We start from the raw sequence: 15,713 nt of genomic DNA on the forward strand, positions 1-15,713 counted from the left end.
GAATTCTGGTAAAATTAATTCCCAGGGAGGAAATTTATTGTATTCAGAAGTGAGGTCTAATAGGTTTACATGGTAATTTCCTAAAGAATTTTGGAGAATACGGGAGTGATTTTCAGAATGGTTTGAAATATTTTGAATTTGTTTTTTGATTAAAGTTCTGACTGGGCTTGTTGGATTTGTTGTTGCTGATACAATGAATTTATTAGTAATATAGAAATTCCTGAAGATTGGAGTGGGTTCACTAGCTTCACAGCAGATGCTGTCTATAGGAGAGGATGGTAATGCTCCAATACACAGGTGTAAGGCAGCATTTTGTATTACTTTAAGGACTGATAGGTTTTTATCTGATGCACTGATATAGGCTGGACAGCCATATTCTATTTTGCTTCTAATTAGAGATCTATATAACTGAAGTAAAAGAAATCTTGAAGGTTATATTTTGGATTTTTAATCACTTTCAATAGATTTAGGGTTTTCATTAAGTTCTGTTTAATGGATAAAAAGTGAGGTGTCCATTTGAGCTTACAATCGAAAATCAATCCAAGGAATTTTGTATTTGATTTGAATTCAAGTTTTTTACCTATTAGGGTTAGGGAAGGAAGTTCAATTTTGTTCTTTCTAGAAAAAAGAATGCAATGGGTTTTAGACTGTGAGAATGAGAGACCATTTGAATCTGCCCATTCTTGAATTTTATCAAGGGTTTCTTGAATAAAGAGCTGTGCTATTTGTAAGTCTTTGAAGCATAGGGAGATGTTCATATCATCTGCAAATAATCTTAGTGACATTGGGAGAGGGATAATGCTACATATGAATGCTATCAATAAGGAGAATAAAAAAAGTTGTACTCAATACAGAGCCTTGAGGAACGCCATTTTGAATTTCATATACTTGTGATAAGGTATTATTTATTCCAACTTGAAATTTAAGATCAGAAAGAAAATTTGCAATGAAGAGAGCAAGATGTCCTCGAATTCCAATTGGGTGGATTTTTTCAAGAATTTTGTACCTCCATGTCTTATTATAAGCCTTCTCTGAGTCAAAGAAAAATGAAATAACACTTTCCTTATTTCTCTTGTTGAAGAGTAAAAAGATGATCAGTGGTGGATCTTTTCTTATGAAAACCACTCTGGCTATTATTGAGGGTGTTTGCAGATTCAATGAACCATACAAGTCGTTTACTCACCATTTTTTCTAAAATTTTGCACGGTACAGAAGGGGGACGAATTTTCTTTATTTAGTTTTAGGATTGGAATTATTACAGCACTTTTCCATGAATTAGGGAAGGAGTCTGAAAGCCAGATCCTACTAAAGAGAATGATTTAAAAGCTATAACTTTGCCTGCTCTGGAAGGTATTTTAGTATAAAAGGATGAATATTGTCAGGACCAGGGGAGGAATTTTTAATGTTGTGATTCAGAACATAATCAAGTTCATCCATATTAAAAAGTAGGTTAAAGGATTCAATGTTAGCTGAGTTGAAATTTAAGGTTGTTTTTTCAGTTTCTAATTTCAAGTTTTGGAAATTAAGGTCATATGATTCATCTGCTGAAACATTGGCAAAGCATGAAGCAAAAATATTAGCAATATCTTCATCTGAGGTGATTTAAAAACACAAGTATCCGAACCTGAGAATAAAACAATAAGAGAAAGATTCGGGAAAGAGGGGGTAAAATTTTGAGGATCCCATTCGGTGCATCTGCCAAGGGCTTGCAACCATCCAAGCCCGCGCCAGCAGAACCTTTGGTTTCTCGCAGCACTCATCAATTACTGAACTCGAATTTATGATAGGTAGGTAGGTTCAACTTGACAAAGCCACAAACCACATTTCCAATTTCTACTCGCATTCAAAACTCGTGGAATTTTTCATTTCGTCAATCATGCAGGTATACACAAAAACCCTGAGAAACCAAATAAAAAAACATTACCGGTGGGCTTTAGCTTATCAAAATGGTAAATAATCATTAGGTACCTAGACCTACCTAATTTAAAAAGACCTTATTTACAATTTTCAACCTCGAAACGGATTTCTCTTTTCAACTTTTTTTAAAACATTCTATTTTCAATTCCGCTCTGGAAATTTCCTCGTATATGTTCATAAATTGTGAAAAAAAAAACCTGCCCCTATTCCTTTGACAAATATTTCCAGATGAAATTTTTAATTTACTAGTCGGCATGGTGTGTGTTTTGAACGTTGTTGATCAGTTCGCAGTCATGAAAAATACATGACTACGTATTCTTTGATTTTCACAAAAAAATCTCTCGGGATTAGCGTGTATTCTTTTTTTTTTGCACTCCCCTCTATACATATACCATAACTGAAATGTATGTATAGTCGTGCTACACGTATTAGGCTATTCATATTTAACAACCAAAAACACGGGCTATTTTTCATGGAAAATGCACACTGTTTTCCTTAACGTGTGTAGGTACAATGTTGCTCAGCATATACGATTGTCCTCTCCATCTACGTTGTACAGTTATTGTTATTTTTTCTGCTTTTTTCACGTTGCCAGCCTTACGATAGAGGGAAAAAATATCCAGAATATCCTAAAATTATATCGCTCTTGTTAAACTTACATAGTGGAAAATATTCAGAAATAGAGTGAACTGTGAATTTCGATTATTGGCGCTTTAGTTTTGATCGGTCTATTCAAATGCTATGGTAGGTATACCTTTTCATGTTTCCCAATATGTTTACATCGAAAACAAACTTCGGCGGATATTTTTTACGCCTTAAATCAAGTGGTGAAAATTTTCAAAAAAGCAAAAAATAAAAACCAAGTGTCGTATGTATTCGTTTCTGTAATATAAAAATGAGCCTGTTGAACTAAATATTTTTCCGGTTTAAAAATCAAACGTCGACCACCAAAGAGGGTTTTTTTTCTTTTTACGATATCAAAGCACTGAATGAGATGAAGGTGTATCAAGCTGTACGAGTATTTTTTCCCCTTTCAACCACCAAAATAGAGCAAAAATTTTAAATTCAAACGAATTAAAAAAGGTTGGAAAAGTTTTATCGAAAATAAGTTAACTTATATGGAAACTCCGAGAGAGGAAGGATGGAGAAGGGTATATATTATGGCACGATATTGGCTCGACAGAAGGGTTCAAAAGGCAGTAAAAAAATTAAGCTTACAAAGTAAAAATTGTATCGCAGTTTTAGTCATCTTTTCACGGTCACCATTTTTACATTACCTATCTAAATTATATACTCACCAGCGATATAGTTGGTTTTGTTATCGTATCAAAAGTCGGTTCAGCGTTTACCTACTTCCTTATATAAGTTGTAAAGTTTTTGCATATTTTTTATTTTTTCGTATTTGTTGCGACTGCCGCCGCCGCCGCCGCACAAGAGACTAACTTTTTAGCTTAACAACTTTCAAGTTGTTTTTCAGCTGTTATCGTTGAAAATATAGTTACAGGCGACTTTATGGTTTCCAAAAATAAATCTTAAGTTGAGAGATCACAAACGAAGGGAATAAAAAAATATAATAATTATATTAGTATACAGGGTGTCCAGGGGAACAGTGGCCAGATTAAAAATTTAGATATGTAACAAAGATGACGAAATTCTCCTGATCCAAGTAAAATCCCTTTCGACGTATTTACTCACTGTTTACTCGTCCCACAAATGTCACAAATTCTTTTCAACTTTTTTTCTTCTTCTTCAAGATGCTTACCCCTTTTTAATGTCAGACAAAATATTCACCCGAAGCATTTTTCTAGTGGTAAGCAAGTATTTGGTTTAAACCCAGACTTTTCATCCAACTCTTCCATTTTTCGAACACCCTGTATAATCTCCGAGAAAAATTTTAGTCAAATTTTTTGCCGAAGGCAGCAAAAGAAAGGTGAGCATCTTTGGTCAATGGATTAATGTTATTAACGGGAAAAAAATTATGAAAAATTATACGCTAGAATTTCATCGGGTCTACAATGACTTCATTAGAGTGATTAACAGTTCGAAGTTTTAAATAAATTTTCGCCCGTTTTTACCACCATAAGTAAGAGATCGTGTAACGTCGTAGCTCGTCTGAGACCAAAACAGTGGTGTTGTGTTGCCGTCTGCGAAGCTCGTAAATAAAAATTAATATACACTCGTTGGAGAAAAATACGCAAAAAATTACCATTTTTTTTAGCTCTAATACCTAAGGCATTTGTTTTCGTCTAAATTTAGTCCATTTTATCGATATCGGTGTCGACTTACTCGAAGAAAAAAACACGAATCATTAAGTTCATGATGAATATGATGAAGAGTACGTATTTTGTTCACATTGCTGCAGAAAATAAAACGTAGACTTGAAGGATGAGTGTGATATTTTGAATAGGGAGACAAATAAGTGTCGCACCTTCAGCTATATTGGTAGCTAAATATACATTTTTATAGAACCAAATTTCATAATTTGTAATTGATCTAAGCCTACGTTAATAGTACAGATAAGCTGACTGGAAATGTTACGGAAATTCTTGAAAAAGTGTAATGTTTTTGAAATCTACCCAAAGACAACTAGTTTTGAAGATTTTGCAAGCCCTTACTTTTTCATGAGAAGAGGGAGACTGCCTTGAGAAAAGAGAGCATCGTTGGAGCGAGTTGGAGCACCCAGTCTCAACGTCAGAGCAGCCCCCTTTCCCTTTAAAAAAAACCGTCTGATAGCACTGGCGAAATAGTTGCCCTATCAAAGCAGCCAAAATCAGCAAAAATTATGTTAAAAGAGAGAACATCAATAGAGCTGTTTAGTAGAGCACGTAGTCTGCACTTCCCTTTCTCCCTCATCCCATTGAAAAAAATTAGCCAGAGCTGGTGAAATAGTAACCATACTTATGTAGCCAAATTTGGCAAAAATTATCAACTCAATTTTTCGTATCACCAAAGCAAAAAAATCAGAAATTCAAAAATAAGAGGAAAATGAACTGAAAACTTGAAAGTTTAATATGAAAAATGAAAAACCAAGACAATCCTGTCAAATATTTCGGGAGGAGCCGAAATTTTGAAGTTCGAAATTTAAAAAAAAAATAATAATGTATCATGTAAAATTTTGATGATTAAAAAAAAATTCCAAAAAAGTGAGACAAAATGAAAAAGTAGGAAAAGTAGATCTTTAGGAAAGAACTTTTTTTTTAATTTTCCTTTTTTAGAGGAGTGACAAGGGTATTAAATTTTTTTCAGAGCATAATTAATTTTCAGGTTGAAATGTTTCAAATCCAGGAGTCTTGAACATCCAGAGATCCCATTTTTGATCAATTAGAAATGTGTAACTTCTGACAAGGGAATTCTGACTGAAGATCTTAGATCTGAAATAAATTAAGATAGATCCGAAGAACTTTGGCCCAAATTCTTAGTAACCGAAATTTCAGATACTAAAGTTCATTTTTTTGATCTTTCCTACACATCAGCAATGTATTAGTTTTGGGCAATTCCGGAGCCTCCACCAATTTTTCAATTTTTTCCAAAAACTTTAAATCAGTCTAAAAACCAAAAACCAACCTTGCAATAAGTTGTTGAAGAATTTTTTGTGATTTTGTAGTTCGCGTTTTCAAGAACTCCCCCTCCCCTCCTTGTGGGTGATCTTCCACACGACCTCTTTTCCTCTATGTGTCCTAGAACATTCAGCTTCTCTAGGTTGTCTTGCCGCACTATATGTCTGAAATATCTCAAGATCCTCCTTCTTACAATGGCACTGAGTCTGTCCTTCATGCCTAGTTCTTCCTGCATTGACCTATTTGTTCTTGTTTGCTCATAGCAATACATTTCAAATGCATCTATCCGGCTCTGATCTGTTTTCTTCATTGACAGGTTGCCAAGTAGACTATATAGTCTACTTTACATGCTTTGTCTACAATATGTAAACAACATTACTGTAGACAACAATAGTTCACATGTAGACATTGTAGACTATGTAAAATATGTAAACTACAAAGTAAAACTGTTTTCTGTTTTAGAATAAAGCTTTCTACATGGATTTTGCCAGATGATTTTAAAAATTTGTGGTTAAAATCCAAAAAGTATTCAAAAACGAGATTCAAAAAACGTCCAAAAACTATATTTTTGAGAATGCTGGTGAAAAAAACATACTTACCTACCTACTTGACAAAAAAGCAATACTTTTCAGTTTTTGGCAATTTTTGGCAGAAAAACGACTTTTGGATAGGTAATTCTTGAAAAAAAAGTGAAAATCTTTACGATATTGTCAAGCTAAAAATTGAGAATTTGAATCTTGCACAAAGCAAAAGTTGACAATTTTAGCAAAACACAGCATTTTCCTAATTTTTCTTGCATTTCTTGGGTAAAAAAATGAAACTTTTGAAGAATTTGTTAGTAAGAAAATTATACTTTTTCACAATATTTGTCGCAAGTACAAGATTTTTTTTCTTCAATTTTTTAGTCGAAAATGGGAGGGTAATTTTTTGCAAAAAATAGTAGATTATGCAACTAGGGAGATAATGTGATTTTCAACAAATTTTGAGGTTTATTTCCCAAGCAAAGCGAGGGAAGTAACTTAAAATGGTTGAAGAGAACATAATCTCCCTTGTTCCATAAGATATTTTACGTTTTTAAGGGATAAAATTGCTAGTTTGTCCACCGAGCGATCAGTGAGTGGGAGATAATGTAGCGGATTATTTCCCTAGAAACATAAACAACAATTTTTAGCAAGAAGGGAGATTATTTGGGAACACACAACTTCGAAGTTGACATACATTACACGTAGTCTACAGGAAGTCTACTTTACATGAAGTTTACATAGATAATGCAAAAAACATAGACTATGTAGACAAAGATAGTCTACGGGTAGAGAACCAACGCTATTCATTGTCCATGTTTCAGAGGCATGTAAGAATATTGAGAATACAAGTGTTTTTACAATCATTAATTTTGTTCTGTTGGTGATTCCGTGGCTTTTCCAGAGTTGATACCTAGTTTTCCTACTGCTGTTTTTGCAATCGATGCATGTCTTTTCATCTCATATTCTGAACCTCCATTATTGGTTATTAGGGAGCCTGGATATACAAAGCTTTGTACCACTTCTATTCCATCTATCTCTTGCAGCTCAGGTTGGTTGTCATTCACCAGCATGATGAAATTGCGGTATAAAGTAAATTTTAACTTTTGATGTAGGTACAATCAGTTAAAGACTTTAGAGCTACACACTCAAAATGATTCAAAGCCCTTTTCTATCAGTTCTAGGAGTCAAAAATAATATACAAACCAAATTGCCGCATTCTTGGCTCATTAAATAATAAGTAGATATTTTGATTCCTTCAGACTTTTAACCCAATTTTTGAAAAATTCTTCTTCTTTCTCACTTGCCCGCATCTGAACATGGCAACTATGGAATTCTGCCAACCAGTTCCCTCCAGCTATCTCTGTCTTCCACCCTTCTTATGCATTCTCACAGCAACATTTTGGCAGCTTCCTTGATCAAGTCAGTGTATCAGGTGGGCGATCTTCCCCTTCCCCTCTTGCCTTCCATGTGGTGGCTTTGGACTAGGTCAGCTTTTCCAGGTTGTCTGTGTCTTGATGATTGTGCCAAGTCTCTGCTTTACTCCCAATTGTTAGAGTATTGACACATTTGTTCTTTTCTGGGCCCACGATATCCTTAGCATGCGTCTGTAGCGGTACATTTCAAATGCATCGATTTTGTCTTGATCTGTCTGATGCTTACAAGAAGTTGGAGAAGACTGGCGTTTTCCAAATTTCAAGTTTTGTGACCTTCGTGTTGTCCTGGCTTTTCCAGATCCAATTGAGCTTTCCCACTGCCACCTTCTCTATGGCCAGCCTTCTCCTGATTTTTCCAGATGAGCCTCCCTGATTCGTTATCAACGAACCAAGGTACATAAAGTCCTGTACCACCTCTATGCCATCAATCTCCATAATTTCAGGTCTGTTCTTGCACTCCCTATCAATTATCATTATTTATGTTTATTCATCAAGATATAAAAACTGCACTCAAGAGCCTGAAATTTTGACTGGTGGTGTGTACTTTTGCATATTCCATCAATTTAGCTTTATCCAGCTCAAAATTTATTCGTGCCAGTTAGAATAATCTTCATTCTAAAATTGTTTTTTTTTTTTTAGTTTCTAAAAGTAAGATAGTTTCGGAGTGCAGAGGTGAGAGTGCTCATAAATTTTCAAACCATGATCAGTTGATCACCAATTTCAAAAAATTTAAGAGTAATACGATACTCACCCAAAATTTTGTAGAAAACGTTTTTCTTACCAATTTTGCAAGGAATAATTAGGTACCACGTTTCATTAAAAAAAATCTCGAGCAGTCCTCGTGGGAATCAGGGGCGGACTGGCCATAAGAGCTACCGGGGAAATCCCGGTAGGCCCCGGTAAGAAAGTGGGTCCTTTTGGTGAAAAAGGGGCCCCTTTAGTCATAAATTTTTGATAAAATTCAAAAGTATGCAACTTTTTTTGGTAATAATTGAGAGTTTGGGGGCCCGTGTCGAAAAGACAACGGAAAATGGGCCCTTCATAAACAAATATGCCTCAATTTCTATCATTTCCCGGTAGGCCAGTCCGCCCCTGGTGGGAATAGATACCATGTAGATTATGTAGTAGGTACGAATTTTACCAATTTTGAAAAAGCTTTCAGACTATTGTACATATCTACGTAGGTAGTAACAGTAGGCATAGTATCATTTCATCAAATGAAACTCATCCAATTACACTAAATCACACGAAATCAGTTCATATTATCTCAAAAATCTCACTTCACCTGCCACGTTTTTTGCGAAATTTCGCACAATTTTACCACGAGAATTTTTCCACCATCCGAGTAAGATTTCTTATTAAATCTGAGCTCTTCGCAGGATGCGTTACTACACAAAAGGGAGAAAAACCAACCCAGAACGAGGTTTATTTTCGCAAAGAATAGACGAAAAAAAAAGCAACAAAAAAAATACCTAGAAGAAAGAGATTCGTAATCCTCCAAACAGATGGGAGTTAGGAAAGATTAACGGGGGTGAGAAGGGCAGTGAAATCATTTATTTAAACCACTTTGTATCTGTACGAGAGGTACGAGTACGATGCCGCCGATGATGCTGGTGGGGTAGCTTTCGCTTGCCCGTTTTACTCTTTGTCTTTTGGGGTGGGGAAGCAGAAGAGATGCACGTTAAAACTACGTCAGATAAAAATCATCTCGCGTAGATTGTTGGATTATGTTGAGCTTGAGAGTGAAAGATGACAGTATATATATAAACTATATAGCGCAATGTATCGTAAGTATATCCCTGGTTAGGTACCCTCGATGAATAATATTTCGCAAATAAGGCAACATTCGAGTTGAATTAATTTTTCATTTGTATGTATTTTGTATTACTTATTATAATATTACCTACACTAACTCTTACTATTTTTATTGTATGATAAAATTTTACCCCGCTCTCCCCCCCCCCTTCCCTGAATCTTTGCAACTTATCTGTGCAGTGCGGAGTATGACAGAGAGAGGGGGAGAATGAACCCACACGATATTAGCAGCAAAGTGAATTTACAAGTACTTTTTAAAAATGTTGAAAATTAAATTTTTTTTTTGCAAAAACCATCGTCTCATCAAAACAGCAGAAATAGTATAACCCATCCCGCCTCCCATTATGCTACTCGCTTACCGTCTATACTTACTCAGTGCTCATCCGGTAATCCTGTTTTTTTCTTCTCTTTTTCATGTTTCAGAAAACCGCAAGCTTATTTGAAAAGACACGCTACGCAGCACAACGAAGAAACTAAAATGGAAAGCAGATAAGAGCCACTCCAAAAACCGTATGAATTATTTATTAGACATTACTTAAAACTCGCCGAATACGACGTAAATTACGAAATTTATTTTGAAAAATTTTCTTTTTAAGAAGTTTGTTTCCGATGAAGGAGATAAAATTCCAGTTACAAATATTTTCGCAAACCGTTTCTCTTTTGCTTTCATTATGAGTTTTGTCTGGTGGAAAGATATTAGAAGGAAAAGACCGCCAATTCATTTGCAATATTGGAGGTATTTCGTGTTGTTGGATGAATTACACTTCTTCAGTAGAGACATTTAAATTACAATCAGAATCGTCGCCTTCGTCGTCCTCCTTCTTCATCTGCCGCCGCCGCCGCTGCCGCCATCGTACGCGAATTTGCTCAATGTCGAGGAGCGAAAGCGTCAACCAGACGGAGGCAATGTTGTAAAATTCCGCTCATTGTTTTAATACCTACTTATTAATTAGCTCGTAAATATTAGATTAATATATTACGTACATATATTCATTATTTTATAGTTAACAGAAAACAAAAACGAAACCAAAAAAAAATAATGTATTTCGAGTAAAGTTTATATAAAAAAAACTCCTAGTTTATATTTCTCTCTTCCCCCCTCTCTCTTTCTCTGTCTATCTCGTATGTATTAAGTTGAAAATTCCAACGTGTTTATTATTAAGTTTTATGTCCTGGTCCCGGACAAAAAGGGTAAAAAGCATTTATTTATAAATCACATTAATTTATCGAAAAGATTTTTTTTTTATCTACAGTATTAACGTTAAATGTGAAAGAAATTTTTAAAAGCTTCGATTTCGTTTGAATTATTTTTCGCCAAGTTCCTAAAAAAAAAATCTAATTTCCGATTATAATCGCTTTTTTTTCTCTCATTGAAAAACAACATCTTTCAATTTGAAATTATTTTTTTTTCTTTTTTTGGAATTTCGTGGTCCATAAAAAACGTACGTATTTTTAAGATTGGGATAATTTTTTTCACTCGTTCATTTCGCCAATTTACATTTTTTTATCGTTATTTTTATTTGCTGGTAATTTTTTTATATTACGTTGAAGGCGTTTTAAAATGAACAAAAAATTATGTTTTTGTTTTTTAATTTATCGCAATCTGTAAAACAAAAAATCATACGTAGATTTATATCGTTTGATATGATTTTACTATACGATATTCTGTATTGCATTATTTAATCGATACGTGAAGAAAAAAAGTACCATCAGCAGCTAACCAACAGCAGCAGCAGCAGCAGTAATAGAAGAAGAAAAAGGGGACACAAAAAAAATACCAATACGAAATATAATATACAAAAATTCAAAATCGTCGGCTACCGTTGAAGTCTGTAAGAATGTTCAGACATATTAATGGTTACCAGACGTTATAGAAGTGATGGAGAGAACGGAATTATTACTAGGTCCGAATACGACAGAAAAATTGTATTTTACGTTCGACGAAAAAGAATTTGCAGTTGTTCTAAACGAGAATTTCAATTTGACGAATAGCTCGTTCAGATTTAATGATACGTATTTAATATATGGCACATACTACCCGAGCGGTTACTCATTGCCGAGTATCATCGTAGCATCGATATTTGCCATCATATTGATGATATTCGTAGTGGTTGGAAATCTACTGGTGATCGTCGCGATCGCCACGGAGAAATCATTGAAGAATATACAAAACTGGTTCATCGCTAGTTTAGCGGTAGCTGATTTTTTTCTCGGTGTTTTAATCATACCATTTTCGTTAGCCAACGAACTAATGGGCTATTGGATATTCGGTAGTTTTTGGTGCGACATTCATTCGGCGATGGATGTGTTATTGTGTACCGCGTCTATAATGAATTTATGCCTAATATCGTTAGATCGCTATTGGTCGATAACCCAAGCTATAGATTATTTGAAAAAACGAACTCCATCTAGAGCTGCCATTATGATCGCGTTAGTGTGGATATTAAGCGCTGTTATATGTATACCTCCGCTACTCGGATGGAAAGTGAGAAGACCGCCGGAAGCGTTTCCTAAATGCGAGGTGAGTTAGAGATTATCTATCTATTTTTTCATGTTCTACTGCGTGCTTCGCTTTTCCTCTTGATACCTAGCTATATGTTTTATATATTTCGCCTGCTTTCTCGTACACTATGCTATATATGGTACAGTGATGTTATAGGCAAAAGAAAACGAATGAATTCAATATGGAATAAATTTAAGATACGATTCAGGGCTCGGCTAAAAGAGTTTGTCGGTGAGATTTCTGATTTGATTTTCTTTGCGGTTGAAAAAAGTGGTTGGTAACGAGGTTGGGAAAAAAGCACCAGATACGAAAAGACTATACTATATAAGCAGTCTGCATGCTGCTAGTGTAAGAATTTTCCCCATGAATGGGTTAATACAGCACGATTTCTCGAAAGCTTACGTAAAAAGCACATTTCACCAAATACCGTACAGCTACGACGTAAAGTGATACCTACTGAGCGTGTATCGTGCCATAGTACTTTACTTTATATGTTATACTACGATGGTAGATAGTAATCAGAGTCACCAATATTGGTGAGAATACATTTGCAGATTTGAGCAATTTTTTTTCAGGAGGAAGTAGACAAATGAAACTTATTTGAATTTATTGATCATTTATCTTATGTACCTACTTCAAATAGACCTCCACTTGATGCGTCCTTCCCCCAAGCCACTCCTACTACTCGTACATTTACACATAGCATAGAAAAAATATTTTTTTCAATCGATTAATGATTTAAGTACATGAAAATTATTGCTCCTGGCGCAGAACCCGCCGAGTGCTCAGTGAGTTGAGATTAAAATTCTGATCAAACAAATGACTACATTGGACCATTAACTATGAAAGCAAATGCTGGATACATTGAATAGTTGACAATTTGTCTTCTCAAATGAATTTTTACCCGGTTTGGAAATGAACAAACTGCAACTAAGTACATACGTAGGTACATAATTTTTTTTTTAAGATGAACAACACTCGAAAAATGGCCAGACAAATATGGTTGCTTAATTGAATTGAAAAATTGTGCAAAATTAGCCGTTTTGACTTGAGAATCGAATGTTATTTAGTAAGGTTAGAAAAATTCACATTTTCAGATCAATGTGCAACTTTCCTGGTAAAAGCTCAAAGTTTAAAAACTTGTCAAATGTTTTGAATTTTTTCTGTTTTTTTTTTTTTTTTTTTTGGTGTAAATGATTTCTTGATGACATGTTTTCATATCATCATGTTCGAACCATTAGAAAGCCTAAACATTGATTTTTGTCGAGTGTTCAGGAGTTCTCAAAATGATAATTTTGCCTTTAAAATAACTATGATAATTTTGTGATTCCTTAAGTTGGTATATTTTATTGAAATTCAAACTACATACTCATATTTGCGATGGCGGACATCAAAACAAAACCTGAACTAAAAAGAGTAATTTTTTTTTTGAAACATAAAAATATTCACAAAGTTTTCGAACAGTGAGATCTCACCAAGGATGATGGGGCAGAAATTGAACTGGGAAATTCAAAATTTTTCCCACGTCTTATTGAGGTCATTTGGCCAAAATTTTCTGCTGGGTTCCATCAACATTCGAACAAAGTTGATAAATGACTCACCTCAGAACTTCTACCTACTTTGGTAGTTGTCATGGACACTTCGTTTTCAACACAGTTCATCATATTATTATTCTGTATGATCCTGTGATTATTTCTTCCAAGTTCCATCTTCAAACAGTGGACAAATTTCTGGACTAAAATAAGAAAGATCAAAAAATCATTCAAAAATACGCCTCCAGACCCAATTTAAGGAGTTGAATTTCATTTTTCGATTTTTTAGTGAATTTTTAAAAATTCAAGTTCAGTTAATTTTCCACGAAGAATTAAAATTGAATATAAAAGAGGCAGAAAGTTTAAAATCAGTTTATATAGGTAGTTTTTTCTACCTCCCATGATCAATTGATCGCAATTTTAAGTAATTTTTGAGCTCCACTAATTTTTGGATTTTCAGTACTTTTATTGAGAGAGAAAAAAAAATATGAAAAAAACTTGAAGAAAAGACAGAATCTGCAAACTCGGATTACCTATTTACATGATCTTTGAGATTTTTTGGACCAATTTTGCCACCAATTTTCAGATTTTGTATCTTCACAAACAAATCTAAAATTTCCTCTTGAGATTTTTTCAGGAAAAAATTATCGAACAATTTGTTAAAGGCTCCAATGAAGAGCTAAAATCATCTTCAATCGATTCCAGATGCATAAAATACTTACAACAGAGGTATCCCAACAAACAAGAAATGTTTGAATCTGACAAGGATGAATCAAAACAGCATGGTACAAAAAACACATCACTAGCTAAAATTTCAGCTGCTTAATTACATGTTTCAATTTTTAATGAATTTTTAAAAATTTTTGACCAAAATGAGAAAAAATACATACAAAATTGAAATTTTGTGTGTAGGTACCTGCTAGAGTGAGTCTTTTCTAACTTTTTTTTAGAATTTTGATGGAGCCTGACATCAAATCATGACCAAATAACCTCAATAAGTTCTAGAAAAATTCTAAATTTTTTGGTCAACGTTTGACCTTCTCAACTCGAGCTCAAGATTTAAAAAATTTGAAAAATTTTCAATTTTTGAAATTTTTTAATTCATGTGATTGTGGTTTTTTTGACGTCTGTGGTAACATCAGATCACTTTTAGACCATTAGAAAAGTTCAAAATTGATTTTTTCCAAATGCAAGAGTTTTCAAATATTACCGACTTTGCCGGAAACGGAAAAGTAAGGTATTGTATTTGTCATGATGGTTGAGGAATTGGGTGGGGGTGGGTTTTCTTGAGGTTTTGGAGTGTGCTGATCACGATAAGACATATGGCGCAAAACGAGATAAGTTTATATATATATTTATTTATTTATATATTTATATATAAGTTTATATATCAATTTATGTATAAATTTGTGTCACGCTGAACTCAAAAGCTCCGAACTTTAAGTGGAAACTGATGCTGGCAAAATATTGCTTTGATACTGAACTAGAGAAATTTTTAATTTGGTCGAAATCGATTCAGCCGTTTACGAGATATGAACGTTTAAGTGTGTTTCAACGTTATGGATAAGCAGAAATTTGTGTAAACCCTTATATCTCGCAAACGGCTCACCCCCAACAAACAGATGGGGTGGTTAGGGTGTGTAGGTTGCAGATTGGTACGCCGAAGGTCGGGTGTTCGAATCCCGCGCGAGTCAAGAGGAGAAAATTTTTTGTTGATTTTTTTGTTAATTTTTTTGTTAATTTTATCCGTCCAAAATTTTTTTGCCATAAAAAATCAAAATTTTTCAAAAATTTCTAGTGTAATTTTTGTTTTAACCAAAAACATTAAGTTTTTGGTAAATAGCCAGTAAATTTTGATAATTTTTTTTTTTTTTTTGTTAATTAATAGTAATTTTTAGTAAATAAAATGATTAGTTATTTTTGGTGAATTACTCGTAATTAAAGTTGGTCGAAAATTTTGGTAAATTGCTTGGGTAATTTTTGGTAAATTGGTAAAAACCTTTGACAGTAAATTACTGGGGTAATTAAAATTCGGTAAAAAATTGGTAAATTAGTGAGGAAATGTCTCGTAAATTACTGAGGTGAATGTAGTGTTGGCCTGAGAATATTCTCAATGCGCATAATCTGAGAATATTCGCGAATATTCGCGAATATTCTCAAATGCTTGGAGAATATTCTCTCAAAAAAATAAAAATCATGACTTTTTTCAAAAAATTTAAAGATTTTTCTATAATTTTCACATTTTACAAGTTTGATTACTACTTTTCTTTATAAATTTCCAATTTTCCTTAATAATTTGAAACCTTTTCATGGAAAGTTTCCTATTATCTCTGAACTAAGCAATAATGTTCTAATTTTTTGAAAAGAATCTGCAGAATATGCGCAAGAAAATGCGCATATTCTTGCGCATGCGCAAGCAAAAAAAGAATATT

At 33.9% G+C, this 15,713-nt stretch overlaps 1 protein-coding gene across 1 annotated transcript in view; it reads left to right on the forward strand.

The window, feature by feature from the left end:
* Octalpha2R (alpha2-adrenergic-like octopamine receptor) overlaps positions 1 to 15,713 on the forward strand; it is a 457,999-nt gene that overhangs the window by 179,073 nt on the left and 263,213 nt on the right. Inside the window, exon 2 of the mRNA XM_065358567.1 lies at positions 9,670 to 11,767. Within this exon, the coding sequence (XP_065214639.1) occupies positions 11,126 to 11,767 (642 nt within the window). The 5' untranslated portion in view covers positions 9,670 to 11,125. The remainder of the gene's footprint in view (positions 1 to 9,669; positions 11,768 to 15,713) is intronic.

This window comes from Planococcus citri, chromosome 3 (genome assembly GCF_950023065.1).
Source record: "Planococcus citri chromosome 3, ihPlaCitr1.1, whole genome shotgun sequence".
NCBI lineage: Eukaryota > Metazoa > Arthropoda > Insecta > Hemiptera > Pseudococcidae > Planococcus > Planococcus citri.